The sequence below is a fragment of the Pyxicephalus adspersus genome, chromosome 3 (assembly GCF_032062135.1).
Source record: "Pyxicephalus adspersus chromosome 3, UCB_Pads_2.0, whole genome shotgun sequence".
NCBI classification, from domain to species: domain Eukaryota; kingdom Metazoa; phylum Chordata; class Amphibia; order Anura; family Pyxicephalidae; genus Pyxicephalus; species Pyxicephalus adspersus.
In genome coordinates, this window is record NC_092860.1 from 45,955,997 (window position 1) to 45,972,998 (window position 17,002).

A 17,002-nucleotide genomic window follows, 5' to 3' on the forward strand; every position below is an offset into this window, starting at 1 on the left:
TTTCAAAGCGTCTATTTATAAACAGGGAATGTGACTAGATTCTCACCAGGTCCATGTGTTTTTAATGGCAGTGATTGATTCCCCACCAGGGAATGTAAAGCCAAGTATTTTGGCAATCAAATAACCCCACCTCTAGCTGATATGGAGCAAGCATGCATGTACTATGACTGGTCCGGTTGAGCAAATGACAGCTGCAAACTGCTAACTCCGAAGTTGGTACATGAAAACAATGCAATACAATTAAAATAATGATTAAATAATCTTAAATAACCATGAAACACAAATAGATATTTTCCTACCATGATAACAAAAATGTGATCTTCTGTCTGGAGACACAGGTAGCTAATAAATCATTTAAACTGAAAAATGAATTTTGAAATTTGTCCCTTTAGAAATGAAAATATTCATCTGGTACATGGCAGAATGATTCATACATCAGATGTATTTAAAGTCTTTGTGTAATGCTACAAAACCAGTTGAGGAAATAGAACGAAAACAAAAATAATAAAGAATTATATGCAAAACAGTAAAAAAAACATAGCAGATAGAGGAAGAAGGGGATGCACATGTTACTATTAACTAATTGGGGTAACAAAAGGGTAATAAGCATTTCAAAAAATTTTATTAAATTGAAAGTTTATGTGAACAATGATATTAGAAAATTATATTATTATATTAAAAAATAGAGGTTTGCTGAGACTGGTATTAGGTGCAGATCCAAGGACAATACTTTGACTCACGGGCTGGCCTGTCTTGTTGGTTGTAATGGTCAGGACACTGTTGTCAGTGTGACAGTCAGAACCTCAAGAGTGCTGGGACAGAATGAGAAGAAGGCATAGAATGGAGCAGGTACTTTAAATAAACATTTATGGACCATGCAAATAGATACTAGAACTTGCTGATGGATTGACAGTCACAGTCCAATTCTGTGTAGCAGAGCAGAGTTGTATCTTTGGCTACAAAGTCCATAGTTCTATCACTAACTGTCCCCTATAGAGGCTCACAATCTATTGTCCCTACCAGGTAAAGTCAATTAACCTAACAGCATGTTTTTGGGATGTGTGGTGTGACTAGAGGAAGCCCATGCAAATGCAGGGAGAAAATACAAACTATGCACTTAGTGCACAAAGGTAAGTGTGGTAACCACTGAACCATTTGTGCTGCACAAAAAGCAATTGGTCAAGAAGCACCTAGTTTAAAGATTCAGTATGTATAAAAAAACAGGAATTACTAGAAGAAATCTACCTTCAACATAAATGCCAGCTGTATATATAACGTACAGTACAAATACATACAGTACATCAGATTTGCTATGTATGTCATAAGTACACATCTATGAATCTTTAAGCTAGATATGTTTTGACTTTAGATAGTGGTAGACTTTAGATTGTTGACTAAGGTTATGTTATATTCAGTTGTCTTTCAGATTACAAAAATAGGTGGGAACATTTGTCTTGTACATTGTAGTATATATATATATATATATATATATATATATATATATATATATATATATAAATGTAAGCCACATACATATTATGGCTATATACACATATATATATAAAAAACATAGTTTAAAGGCTGCATATTTTGTTATGGTTCAAGAACGTTAATCCTGGTGGAAACCATTGGAAGCGCAATGGGCCTGACAAACAACAAACACCCTGGATTCAACTCAAACCCAAGGTGCAACCTCGAACCTCATCCTTATCAACCATAATGTTTCAACAGAAAAATCCTAATGACCTTTGTGGTGCTAGTCTTATATTAGGAAGCCAGATATAAAGGACCTGATTTCATAAAGCACTCCAAGAACTCATGTTATTCACTAAACCTGGATAGGATTTCTTAAAGATCATTTGCTATTAGTTGGCAAATGTTTTTAATCCTGGACCATTTCAGGTTCGCTGGATCACCCAGGCTTGCCCATGAAAGCCCATCTTCACAAGTCTTGGAGAGCATTAAATGAAACACAATACCCATTGTATTTCACTCTCATATCTTCAAACAGCATAAGAGATTGTTGTTATAGCTGTCCATTACATCTATTTGGTGTCTCAGTGGCAATGGAGTACCTTTTTAATCTGTAAAACTAAACTACATTTTATAGAAAGGTATGCCTAAAAAATCATTATACTCAAAATATTTATATATATCCAGACATACAAAAAATGTAGGATTGTCCTGTCCTCTCCAATAATGGAATTTGGTAGAGCAGCCTAAATATTTAATGGAAAACTAACATTATGAACGGAAAACATTCCAGGGAGTTAAGAACAAAGGCTCTTGGGCTGAATTAGTTAAACTACAAATGTAATTTTACTGTGCAACACTGTGTTCCAAGATGTGTGATTACCAGAGATGGTGTGCAAATCTATGAAATACCTCATTAGATGTTGTTTACTGTTCTCCAGGGGACTGACTAGGATAACTATATGATGACAAAGCACAGCTGACCACAAACAACGTGCATGATCCGATTGAGTAGTAATCAAAATTGCTGACCTTCGTTGATGACTTATTATAAAACAGGCAGCTGCTTAATCATCAAATTTCAGCATGACTTTTTCATTTGTTCTGCTTCTTACAAGCACCATGAAATGTGACATTGTTGAAACAATCTTAGTCATTAGTCATACAAATTAAAAGCTGCACTCTACTTAACTGGGCAAAGTGGGTGACATTTTCACCACCATTCCCATTATAAAACATTCAGACACCCTCACTGTAGGATCATTATAAAGTAAAAAATATCCTACCATGGAATTCTCTGGGACCAACAAAACTATTGTGAAAACTCAATCTGACTATCCTGTAAATAAAATTATAACCTTGTTTTTTCAGCTCATACCTACAATTGTAGATCAGCCTCGCCTCTGTAAACTCATTATACAACAATGTGTTTGTTTTACTTTTAATATTTATGATGCAGCAAGTTTATGTAAATCTGTCAACATTTAGGAACTTTAAGCACTTTCCACAGTTTCAAATATATGAAAGCAAAGTCAACATACAGCACATTTTTTGTTATAATTGGCCTGATTTTAAAGAGGAAGACATCAGACTTAAAGAAGGTAATGTCCTGGTTAATTGCTGAATTACAAATAGAAAGGTGTGGCATGGAAATATACAATTGTCAAAGACATACAAATGACAGAATACCAACATAAATCATTAAAGATAATAATTCTTTATTGGAATATTTGTTCATAAACAAGTAGAATTTGTTTGCAAATGAATTATTTTGTACTCAGCTTAGTAATGAGGTTAGGATACATTATTTTTACTTTGCAAAGACCACCCAATTATGTTCAAGGCAAAATCAGAACTTTTTCTTGCACAGTAATTGGTTGACTGAAGTCAGCACAACTTCACCAAAGTACAAATGCATTGTATAAGTTAAAATTCACTTTCCTAAGTGAACAGACTATAATCTTTTAGTAAATCAGTCCCAGTCTTTCAAGATTACATTACTGTGTGCATGACAAATCTGAACTGTAGTCTGTGACTGCTTATGAAATTAAGACTTTTTGCCAAAGTTCACTGTAGCTAATGATGTATTCTGAACAGATTGTTCAGTGTTTTACACCAAGGAATGCAGTCCTTTTGCTAACAAAAAATAGTTTAAATATGTGGCTGAGAAATAATGTTTTATGAAATGTTGTTTCATTATTCCCATTACACACAGAAAAGCAGCTTAAATTTATAGATAGTAAATATAGATGTTAAAGTACAATTTTCAGCACAGTGTCTGCACATGGCTTGTTATTCACAGTGATTCACTTTTCCCATAATTTGATATTGAAGTCACCCAATTTATTAAGTGAAGATTCCTAACTCATCTAGCAAATTGCCTCAATCTCTAAAATATGTATTTCTGGAAAAGCACCATACTTGGTCAAAGTACCTGCTGGTGTTCTTCATTTGCCTGGATACCCATAAAGCTGCTGAATTGCTGTCCTTAGAACTCAGCATTTGTTCAGGGTATACAGAAACTTTGCATGTAGACCAGGGGTGGGCAAACTTTTTCAGTCAGGGGCCACAATCTGATATAAAATTTTACAGAGGGGCCGGGTCAAGTGATTAAACCATTATGGAAGTTTCTGTTCTATAGTAAAATTCATAAAACCTAAGGGGGTGAGTTTGTCACATCTGTTTTAAATTTAGAACAAGAAACAAGTCATTTTAAGTAAAGTCTAAAGAAAAATACCAGCCTACTAAGATTCCTGGGCTCACTAACTGTTGTTTTATAGTTACCTATTCTCGCTGCATGGGTTACTAATTTGTCCCAGCAAGGGCAAAATCATACCTGATCCTTTTTTGGCATTGATAAGAACACTTTAAAAAAAGCACAAGTGTGTTTTCCCAGTGTGGTGCTGCAGCACACTGATACCAATAAAGTGCATAATGTGAACCAGACCTAAGTCGGGGTCATTCATTTCAGCCCCAGATTGTGATGTCAGTTTATTACCTTTTATAAGATGTTACTATAGGGAGCAACCCACGGACATTATGTCATAGTTAATGAGCAACTGTAGATCTCCTTACCTAGAAGTTTTACAATGTTTGGATTATCAAATTCTGCCATAAGTGCTGCTTCCCTCTGGAAGTCTGCTTGCATGTCAGCTGAGGCTTCTTCTTTCAACATCTTTACCGCCACCATGGTGAAGGGTTCATATGGAAGGAGTCCTGGAGCCCTGCATGTCAAAATAATGATTATGTTAATTTTGTGTTTTTTTTTTAGGTAAACACATTGCTCCCTTAGGACATCAAGATGATTGCAAATTACAATAGTCAAAAGGACAAAGATAAGGTATTACCATAATGTGCTATTTATGTTTAGTTTATTCATTGTGCTAGTACTAGATTTTAAGGGAGAGTACCTATCATTTTAGAGCTACAACATCAAAGAACACTTTCCATGTGCAATGCTTAAACTTGTTTTTTTTTTTTGTTGAAGATGTTCCTTAATGTCCTTTGTGAATATCTAAAATCAACATCTATCCATGAGGGCTAGTTAAAAAAACATGAGCCTCATTGTTATTTCACAATGGTGAATACATACCCATCAACAATCCCATCTTCAAATTGTACACCAATACCCTAATTGTACAAAGATCTAAAGAAGATGTTCACTGGGTTTGTATTCTCTTTTCCACTATTCCTTTTATAGATATGTCTTTTTTTTAGTAACCTTCCTGTGTAGTTTTGTAACTTTCATGAATGTCATATAAAATTGTAAACAGAGGAGTCCTAATATCACTGGCAGTGTTCTACTTGGGTTATAGGATATAGTTATATTTAAACTACGCCAGATCTGTTAAACAACATGATAATACATAGTATTAATGCAATAAAAACATGCGACAGTCTTAAATTCCTCTATTTAGTACTTACAATATGTTCTTTTTAAGGCCGGATTTTTAAATATATACATTTATAGAAAACATTTTAAAAAAACATTCTAAAAAAGAATACGATGGTATAGAATGAATGCTCACAAAGTAAGAAATTTCAACCCCCAGCATAATTCAGTTTCCTAGAAATGTGAACAGAGAGGACAAACATGGTTCCGGAATCACACTGCTAGAAATATGCCAAATGATAACAGCATTAAATGCGGAAACGTGGAAAGTAAGCTTATAGACTACTAGACATGTTTGCTTAGCACACGTGTAATGAGCCAGAAGGTTATCATTTGTCCAAAAGTCAAAACCAGCAAAGGCAAAGTGACTGTCCTAGATTTTGTGGAAATTTCCTGGAAAGTTTTGCACAGATCTATGATCCATCTCATCATTAATGGATAATTCCTGTTACATCTATCCTGCTTTTCATTTCTGCAGTCTCAGTTATATATTTTTTCATTTTGTATTTGGGTAACTTTCTGAATAGACTGGATTGCAATGGTTTATTGGAATATTTTAACTTTATTCACAAATCAGCAACAACTATAATGTGTTAAAATAACTGTTATTTTCATCAATAGCAACCAATCAGAGCGGACAATTACAGTCAAATCAAAATAAATAATGTTTGTTAGGGCATAGAACTTGCTACAAAAGCATAGAAGTATTTTGCATAAACAATTAAATGTAAGTGGAACTGATTATTAAGTATTTGTGGAAGTGCTACAGAATATGCAGGGGAAAAAAATAAAAGTCATTTTTATTTTCAGTATTTTCAGTACCCGTATATTCAGTATTTTCAGTACCCAGTTACTGCAGCACAATTTTTGATATAGGTGCTATCACACTGGACGCTCCAGGACACAGAAATATTTTAATGTATTATAATTTTTTTATTTAATTGCTTAAAAAGGTTACTAATAGTGTGTAGTATGTGTGTCTGTCCATATTGTATGTGTTATCAACCAGCTGAAGAGAAAAAGAACCAATCACTTGAAAACTAGTAGCATGTGGTAATAAGGCAAGTGCCCATAAGCACTGAAATAGTGTTGTAAATTAAAGAATACCAGTCTACCTGGTATAAAGGACATACACGTTAGTATCAGAATGCCATGGGATCTACAGCCTCACTGGTTTTATGCCATTAAATATTATTATTATTATTATTATTAATAAACAGGATTTATAAAGCGCCAACATATTACGCAGCACTGTACATTAAATAGGGATTGCAAATGACAGACTAATACAGACAGTGATGCAGGAGGAGAGGACCCTGCCCTGAAGAGCTTACAATCTAGTAGGTGGGGGAATTAACAGACAATAGGATGGGAGATATGTAGTGGTGGAAGTAGTGATGGTTTCAAAAGACAGAAGAACATGGGTAGGCAAGTTTGAAAAAATGTGTTTCGAGCGCTCTTTTAAATGAGCAGAAAGTAGGAGCAAGCTGAATAGAACGAGGAAGACCATTCCAGGAAAGTCGGGGAAGCTCCAGAAAGGTCTTGTATCCGTGCGTGTGATGAGGTTATGAGTGGGGAAGACATTAGGAGGTCGTTGGAGAAGTGGGGAGAGCGGCAGGGGGAGTATTTTTTTACCAGGTCAGAAATGTAAGTGGGACAATAACTGTGTAGGGATTTGGCAAAGGCAAAGCACAGGAGCTTTATATAAACCCTTTCGGCTAGTCTGCTGGGGTTGTGAGAATATTAATTTTCCTTCAATGTACAAAATATTAATAGCTAAGAAATCCAGAAGTATTAAACATCATCCAATTCCAAACACAAACCTTTTTTAAGTTGCAGTGTACCAGCCCTTAAATTTGTTGGCTTCACTAGTTTTTTTGTTTTTAGACTTGATTCCTTATATTGTCACCTGATAATCTTGTGAATAACATACTTCCTATCCAATTATACATTGCTTTCTTCATTGCATCTATTGAGGGAGCCATCAATGTTAAACAGCTGGACTTCAAACATTTCTGCCTTTGTTTGTCTCGTGTCATGGTGAATTGATGGAATTGATATTTTACACAAGATAGATAGCATTATTTGTGCTTTCTTTTCAGATTACAGCAAGCCACAAGGACAATGCATATCTACCAAGATCAGCAGGTATTTTTTATACTTGCTGAAAATGTTGTGAACTTGCAAACAAAAATGAATGAAGTCTCCACATCTATGGCCTGGCATTTTGAAATATATTTATTTTTGTTTTTCTGTTTAGATCCTTTTCCCGCAATGCTTGCCTCCCCTCCGGCAAAAATTAGGTCATCCAAGAACCAAGGCATGTGTACATTGCTATGTATTTCCTACTGTAAAAATATATTTTTTTAAAATGTACTTTAAAGGAAAATTCTGTTTTAACTGATGGAACAGGAAAGGGGGGGGGGTGATGTTTGTTGGTCTACTGCTTATATAACTCTTGGGAATCAAGCTAAGTAGGCTTAAATGATATAGCTTGTGCATTACAGAGTAAAAAGATTTTGTACTTTTTAGACTGTCATACAGTAACATTTAGTTGTACTTTTTCAGTGCACCTGATTTGAGTTTTTATGTTTCTATTTTAAATTAAAAAAAAAAATGAGAACAAAATTAAAGTTTATGTCTAAAGTTTAAGAAGTAGAGCAAGCAGTCAAAAAGTATTGTATTATTGATAGGATCTCAAAATACAATACAAATCAAACATTTGTATAAATTCCACAAGATAAAAACACTAAAACTAGACTAAATAAGCAGCTACTAGATATGTATAGTAGGTGGGCTAAAAAAGAGTCCAGTTAGAATAGTATCCGTGTAAAGAATTCAGCAGATTGCAAACGTGTGACTGTGTTACCCGACGCGTTTCACCCGATGTAGGCTTATGCAGCGGTAAACTTTATTGTTGAGGGTTGGCAATACCCGGTAAGGGAAATTACATATTCTATTCATTTCCAGGGACACTACTACTACACTACTTTCCCTCTTCTCTATTTTTATGGCTAAAGTTGCAAACCCAAATATTTTTTTTTTTTTTTGAAAAGAGGGTCCTGGGCAGGGTCATTGTTTGTATTTGTCATTTGTAACCCCTATTTAATATACAGCACTGTTTAATATGTTGACACTTTATAAATACAGTTTAATAATAATAATACTTTCTTAAAAATATTCATTGATAATTATAGACAATGGTATCTATTCACATTTTACCTTCTCTGATTTTGGCGCTGGCTGTTGTGAACAGTGCTACTCATTTTTGTTGTTTTTGGCATTTCAAGCAGCACAAAAAGAAATGCAAAGGTGCAACTGTAACTTTTAGCAAGTTAGCAATCTCTTTACTATGCAATTCTTGTACTTTTATAATTAAAGATGTGTATATTTGTTAGCTGCATGTTGGTCACAGATTTAGCACTTCCCCTTGAGAGATTTAGTAAATGCCATGACCCTTATTTCCTGCACTGACAAGCTCCTTGACTATATGCAGGCTTTAAACAACATAAACAGAATGCTGCTGGTTGACATATTACTGGCACTAAACTAAGAATTATGTCTCAGGAGACAAAATGCTGCACTAGGGGATACGGGGAGGTTGCTAAGTTTAGAAACAAGAACGTGTTTAACATAAGACAAGACAAATATTTTAATAACAGCAGAAGCAGATGATTCGACTTGTGCTGATAAATGTTGTGCTTCATAGACACGAACATATGGTGCTAAAATGTAAATTTGAGATAGACACAGTGCATATGTTAAGGAAAAAATGCATAATGTAAGTCTTACTATTCTTTTCACAATACACCAGATGTCTTATACACTATTTAGGATATTTAAAGATTGAATTCCATTTTTTAGAGAATCCCCCAAATGAGATTCTTCCAATTATTGATCCCAAGTGTTATTAGATCCCACATTCCTTTACTCTATTTTTGGAGCATCATTGTGTCTGTATAGTGGCTTTATGATATCAGTTTTTATTATCAGGTAGGGTTGGATATACCAGTAGGCTTAGTAGGCTTGTGTTTGTGGGTGACAGGGGCAAAAAGGCAGCTGTAAAGTGACTGGGCAATCAATTTTTGAACCTTTGGTCGAAACAGAGTCATCACATATTTATGGATATATGCATATTTAATGGTAATGCATCTTCATAATTAGCCAGGCCAGGATAACACTAGTAAATCAAGAACAAAATAAACTTACTTGATTGTTGAGGAGCAATGTTACTAAGTTGTGTGCCTACAGGCTCCAGTAATTGAAGTGATTGAAATGCAGCCATACCACCAGATGGTACGGCAGCTAAACCCTCTGATCTAACAGCTGAAGAAGTTAGGCCAAGAATGCAGGGGCTTTTCAGTGAATAAAGGACATTTCCCATAAGGTAAATAGCAATAATCATGGTTCAGTAGGCCATATCTGACCAGCTAACTTGTATCTTTTTTGTTTTACTGTAGCAAAAGGTCAGGATAGTTATGTCTACCACTGCCAACAAAGACTATCTGCTTTTTGAAGAAGAGACCCAAAGAGCAGGAGTGTTTTTGAATTCCTTTGTCTACCACTTGATTTACTCCGTGTACCTCCAATCAGCTGAGACCGCGGTCCCACGGTCACTGGGCTTTACTTATCATTGATAGTTCATCTGCAGTTCTACTGCGATTCCTGGGCACTGGAGGTTAATTAACCTCTAGTGCCAGGGATCGCACACTGGATTCCCAGGGCTGCATAAACGAATGCAGCCCTGGGAATCCAGTGTGCGATCCCCGGCACTAGAGGTTAAATATGGATAAGTCCCCCCATTCAAAACCTCCAGTGCTCTCTGATTGGCTGAGGAAAGTTTTCCTCAGCCAATGCATTTTTTTAAAATATTTTCTTTTTGAAATTCGATCTCGTTTGGCGAATTTACACCGGCCGTTCCCACTTACAATTTCGGTAAGCGGGAACGGCTGAATTTGCTCATCCCTAGTTGCTAAACGTGGGCTTTAATGTAAACCTATCTACTTACTCATATCTTTGAATAAACTATGGGGAAATGTTAGTGTTTCTGTAAAATTTTTATTATTACTTCATATTCATTACCATAAATAAATAAATGAATATATTTTTTACTTTATTCAGGTTAATAGGAAATATTGCATATGAATAGTTCATATTTTTCTGTTTTAGCTGACAGGTAAAGCTCTGGACTATTCTCCACAAAAGGCCAACCATCACAGGTCCCTGAAGGTTTAGGGGATCTGTGCACCCATTAGCTCCTCCTACCATGAATCTCATTGAAGTAGGAGGACCTTCCATTCTCCATTTTTTAGGTCCCTGTATGCACTTACCAGACTCTTTGGCATTCCTGACTTCACCTTGACTTTGCATCTTGATCTTTGGTATAGTGATCCTGGTTCTGTCCTGACCATCCCTGTTTGACTCCTTGGCCCATCTGACTAGGTTCCTGCCTATCACTTTTTTACTTGATCTCCAGAAGTTCCAGAAGTCACAGCCTCTGCGTGTACTGGGGCTGCAGCCTGGGCACAACCCCCTAAAATCCAAAAGGTTCCACCATCCTGCCAATGAGTGTCACGGTGCTGCAGGACAGCATGATGGACCCTCCGTGTCACCAGCTCAGCTGGCACAGACGTGCGTGGGGTGCAGAGTCTAAGCAGTAGCTGACTGGGAGTTACATGACCTAGGCCAGAAAGTGAGCCGAGGAGGTGATTCCTGAGCAGAGTTAGTGCAAGCAGCAGGGGAATGGAAGGTGGGTGACCCTGAAGGGGGCACAGATCCTGTGGTCCTGTGGGGATCTGTGACAAAGAGTTCTATCTTGCTTCATACCTAATTTCAATGGAAAGGGATAGACAGTATGAAAGAAAACAGCTTCAACTTTGCCTTATCTTCGGAAAACCAATAATGCTCCATGGCACCTGTCTTCAGAGAACATTTTAAATATGTATTAGTATTATTAGGATTCAACACAATAGTAAAAAAAAATGATGATGCCCATTTCATGTAAAGGACTTTTTCCCAATGAATGAAAAATTATGATATACATGTTTCTGCACAATAAATAAATAAATACCTGGCTTGAAAGACTCTCCCAAAAGCTCCTTCTCCAATGTCTCTTACATATTCTATATTATTCCTGGGATATTCAAGGCTGATGAGTTTATGGTTAAGGAGCAGAGGCATTCTCTGATACATTGGGTTTGGATGTAATCTGTCCAGGACAAGTTCTGATGGAAGAGCTGTTAGAGTTGGGACCTCAGATTCCCTGAAATAAATGTAATTTACTGTCATTAAAGTAGCATTTATTCAATGTTTTATGTGTACATTGGAAGAAACATTTACAACCTGCAAAATAATGAGATATTAGCAGTCATAGAAAGGTGTGTAAAGGTGCGTACACACTTCCAATTTTTATCGTTCCAATCGAACGACGAACGATCGTTTGGGCAAAAAATCGTTCGTAAAAAAGTAACCAACGACGCCGACGAACGAGGAAAGTTGTTGGAAACGAACGACCGGACCGGCGGATCGGATTGGGCGACGATCGTTGAACATTGTTCGTGTGTACGGTCGTTCGTTGATCGTCCATGAGCTGAGCATGCGTAATGAACGAACGTTCGTTCACTTTCCTGTCGTGCACATAGTTCCTCTATCGCTTAAACGATCGTATCTATTGTGTGTACAATATCTACGAACGATCGTGTCGTTATCTCTATGTGCAGGATCGGTGCTATACGATCGTTCGTAGATATCGTGCAGGATCGTTCGTCGTTCGTTTTCCAACGATAATAATTGGAAGTGTGTACGTAGCTTAACTGTATAAAACAAAAGGCTTCTTAGCTTTTCACATAGATAATGTGAAGTGATCTTTAATCAATCATTCTTGAAGTAGTACACTTACAGTACAGTATTGTAAATTTCATTGTTCTATAAAGTGAATCATACAGGGCAAAGTATATTGTTCACTTTAGAGCCAGTCCACACAGTTGTCCATACTTACCTCACTATTAGGGATGAGCGAGAATGCATCTGACATTCTCGCAAAAATTTCCTTGAACTTCCGATGGGTCAGTGAAATTTCGGTAAACCCATTTTGTGGACCCATTAGAAGATCGAGGTAATCATTACAGGAGGAGTACCGCGGCTGCATTTAGGAATGTACCTGTGGGAATCCTCCTATGCGTGATCCCTGGGCACTAGAAGTTAAATGAGAGTAACCTATAGTTCCCTGGGATCGCACACAGGAGGATTCCCACAGGTGGATTCATAAATGCAGGCGCAGTATACCTCCTGTCAGTGTGAGTCCCTTGGCTGTGCTCATCATTGAATGCAGCCGTGGGAATCATCACAGGATGATTCCCATGGCTGCATTTCTTCATGATGAGCACAGCCGCTGGACTTCTGTGTTCTTGGATAGAGAATGTCTTAACATTAGATAGAGGGTGTCTTAACTTAAAAGAAGCTTTGCATTTGTGTTGCCATATGGCAGAAAACACTAGGTATGATCTGGGAACAAGCAAAATTATATGTAGTTGCAGTGACTGGCACCAAAGTGAACTTGTTGTTTTACACTGAATGAGCAAAGCACAAATGAAATTTAAATGAGCGTTTCTGTATAATAATAAAGGAACAGGGACAGTACAGCTGGGATGAAAAGGGCTAGATAAAGATGGATGTCCTCTAGCATGAAAAAGAGGCAGGCTTCAACTTTATTTGCTGCAGTTTCTAAAACCCAATGTGATAATCTCACAATCTCACAGATTATTCGATTTTTAAAACAGGAGCCTGAACATCTGCACAAGACTAAAGGTAAAGCTGGAGTTACCTTTAGGAAAAAAAAAGATTTTGCCAGCCCTATGGGACAACCATGTAATTGATGGGGCCCTTCCATACTAGTTGCTGTGCTGTAAACACACAGAAGGAACATTTGTCATTTCATGCTACAGGTCAGAGTAGGTGAAGCGGGTAGGACCCTGGTAAGCTTCAGTTCATATCTCCGGACAGTTTCAGTAAGTTAACACATTTTGACAACTGAAATACCAATTTAGGGTTTATTACTATCTGCATAGCTGCTATACATTTGAGATTACCAACTTTTATAATTCATAAGACATAGCAAATGCTGGCCATACAAGTGCTGTAATTACCGTAAAGGACAGGGATGTCTGTTTTTCAAACTGTTTTGTAAAATATCTAAATCATTCTTTGAGCAGCTGGACTAAGCCATGTTGGTTCTATGTGTGTGGTGCTTGCTGTGAAGAAGACCGGCTATAAAATGTATTCCTGACATTACAAAGAAAAAACAAGAGGATTTGTGTTTGACTAAATTAGCAGTGAGTAACTAAAAATATTTGTGTATATCCTAATTGTTTTAATTCTTGTGTAAGACATAGGGCTCTTTTTATAAAACTGGGACTTTGACATTCCCTCAAACATTCCCTCGTGGGAATCTTCCATGTGTTTCAAAGGCGGTGATTGATTCCGACCAGGGAACATTTTAGCGAATGTCTGATTACCTGTTTTATAAATAGAGCCCATAGTGATAAAATGTAAGCAGAATGAATATCTGTTTATACCTTAAAATATATAAAATGTAAAATGTAAATAATATATAAACATTCTAATTATTTTTAAACATTTTATCTTTTTAAAGTTTATTTTACATTTTGCATGTTTTTTTGTTTTTCATTCACTTGAAATAGTAATGTCAACCACCTAACACTGTATTATGTTAATATAATAATAAATAACTAAAATAAATAAAAATAGGCATGCTTCATGCAAACGTTAAGCTTAATGTTATTTTTATTTAATGGTTCATAGTTTGATTGTGTTAAAGAAATGTTCCAAAGCCAGATAAGAGACATTTAAATGTAAATGAAATCACTTTTCATTCAAATTACCTTTCAGTCAATAACAGGCACAATTGAAAAAAAAATCAGAAGCATATGGGACTATATAACAAATATGGTGGTCAGTTACATAGTTCAAGGTATTTGTGGTACTGTTATGTTACAGGTATTTATAAATGCAATCAAAGGACTGGCTGCCATCATATAAAATCTGATTACCGTAAATAAATCTGGTATTGCTGCTACAGTTTCTACTGCATGCATACGGTTAATGTTTGTTTTTACATTTATTTTGCTTTTTGACATCTTTGTTATTGCAATACCAATGGTCACTTAGTACTGTGGTAGTCAAGTAGGGGAGGTTTTCAGCTTTTGTTGCTATTGTAGATCTGTACCTGTGATGTTGGGAGATCATTTAAATGGTGCTGTTTCAGTTTTGTTTTTGCTGATTCACTTTATTTGATTCACTTGATTTACTTTGTTTGCTTTTGTTTAATTTAATGTTTTTACTAATAGCAACTTTCCAGAAACAATGTCAATAAATAGATGTATTGTTTGGAGTACTTAACTAAGGTTTTTTGTTGATCACTGGCAGGAAAACCAGAAAAAATAAGGAAGGATGATAGCTTGAATAACCAATTCCAAAATATGTTATACTATAATATATAAAGTGTTAGAAACGGGCTTATCAAATTTGAGAGAAGTAAAGTAGTACTTCAAAGGGCTACATTACTACAGCAAGCAAGGCTTCAGACTGCATATTACTGACCCATACCTATTGAATGTTTAATTTAAAACAAACCTGGTTGGGAAAATTAAAAGTGATCTATCATTCTTCATCTACCAAGTCAAAGAGAAAATATCTGGAGCAATAAAAATTTTGCAAAGGTTTGAGTTGTAACCATTGCAAATCCACACTCAAGATAAAGTAAGTACAAAGCTTCAACATATGTTTCCAATCTAAATGTTAAATGTGAGCCACAAGATGCATAAACCTGAATTATAATAAATAATAGAAAATATAAATAAAAAATAAAATAAATATAATAATATTATATTTATAAAAGAAATACCTGCTTATATTCTTTAGTTTCTTTTGTCTGCGACAGCAAACCAGAATGACAGTTAGCAATATCAAGGCACCAAAGCTGGATATGGTGGATATGATGACTGTCATGGAGTGTGCTGGAGAGAAGGATGAAGATAATGATGGTATAGCCGGTGCTTCAAATGCAGTTTTAATAGTTGCTGGTAAATGTGGTACACCTTAAAGAGGAATAAAATGAAAGTGTATAACTTAAAAATATAAAAATAATGTATTTTATGGGTACATTTTTGTTTGCATTTTAAAAGGTAAATTTCAACAGTACAGTCATAAGAAAGAACAATATGAAAATAGAGCAATTTACATCCAATAAAAACAACAGTAAGAAACACATATGATATAAAACAATACTAATACCGGGGGGGTTGGGGAGCTAGGGGTGGGCAAACAGGGGGTGGGGATACCTGGGAATCATAATCTAAAAGAGAACAAGTAGTCTGTTGACAAGTGAAGAAGAGTTGGAATATATCAACCATATAAAGCATGGAGAGGTAAAAATAATGTATTTTTAATGCCCATCCAAACCTGAACTAGCAGATAGTCAAATGTGTCAGCTACTCTCTCCATTCTAAAGCAAATTTGTGGTTAAAAAAAGATTTTTGAAATATATTTTGCCTGCAAATATCATAACCAGTACTTGTCTCCATCACTGCCCATATAGCCATCTAAAGACCTTTAAACAGTGATACTTTCAGACATAATGATTTCTCAGCCCCCTGCTACACTATTTGGTTCCTCCTGTCGGCTCCTATCTTATTACAGTACACACTAGTGATGTAGGGCTAGTAGATCAACCACTGTGTGACAGGGCGACCAAGAATCTGAATCCAGTACTCCTAAGTTTTGTTTCATTGCGTTAAAAATAGGCAATAAGAGAAATTAGTATTAACTATCCTTTGTGCAGGTAAAGTTTTAGTTTCAATACCTTGTCATCAAATTGCTTGGTATTGTTATGTAAATTATTATGGACTGATTAGCTTAAGTTACAGTAATTCACTCAACTTCTTTCTAGTTATCCATAAAGCCCTACTTCCTAGGGTCTAATCCCAGAGCTTAAACAGCAGGTAGAAAGACTAGCAATGTCAGGGAATGGCTTTAGGAACTAGGATAAGGCATTCTTTAGTTCCAAAATCAAGTACAAGGGATCCTGTGTGCACCCAGGGATGATATTTACTAAAAGGAGAATATGCAAAATTGAGAAATTTGTTTTCACAAAATAATTGCATAAATACAAGTTTTAGTGAAAATGTATTGAAAATACAGATTGGCCTTACAAGTTACCTGCAGAACCCCTGAAGATAGTATTGCCTCTAAATCTGTGTTGAGGTAAGGGAAGGCAAAAGGTGGGTAGGAATTAGGGGTGTGGAAACATGTCTCAAGTATTTCCATCATGATCATTATATTGTACTTGAAAATCTAGAAGCATCGAAGTGTTTTTAAAATTCATAGCGAGCAGCACAAACTTGATTGTGGAAATACACTACCTGTCCTACATAATGGAATGTTGCAGTACTCCCATCGAACATTGGGATCTGCTGTATAACACCAAGGCCTATCGTGTTCTCCTCCTGGGTTTCTACAATAATTCTCAGAATTGGCTAGCTCTTGGAAAACATCTGACATCCTCCTGTGTAGATAAGGTAGCTAGAAGAAAATAAAAATCTCCTTTAGTAATGGAGGGAA

The 17,002-nt window shown here is 35.9% G+C and overlaps 1 protein-coding gene across 1 annotated transcript in view; it reads right to left on the bottom strand.

Moving 5' to 3' along the window:
- Positions 1-17,002, bottom strand: part of MUSK (muscle associated receptor tyrosine kinase) — a 74,407-nt gene that overhangs the window by 3,943 nt on the left and 53,462 nt on the right. Inside the window, exons 13-16 of the mRNA XM_072404439.1 lie at positions 16,804-16,963; positions 15,288-15,480; positions 11,436-11,627; positions 4,549-4,697 (exon numbers count right to left, since the gene is read on the bottom strand). Of these exons, the coding sequence (XP_072260540.1) occupies positions 4,549-4,697; positions 11,436-11,627; positions 15,288-15,480; positions 16,804-16,963 (694 nt within the window). The remainder of the gene's footprint in view (positions 1-4,548; positions 4,698-11,435; positions 11,628-15,287; positions 15,481-16,803; positions 16,964-17,002) is intronic.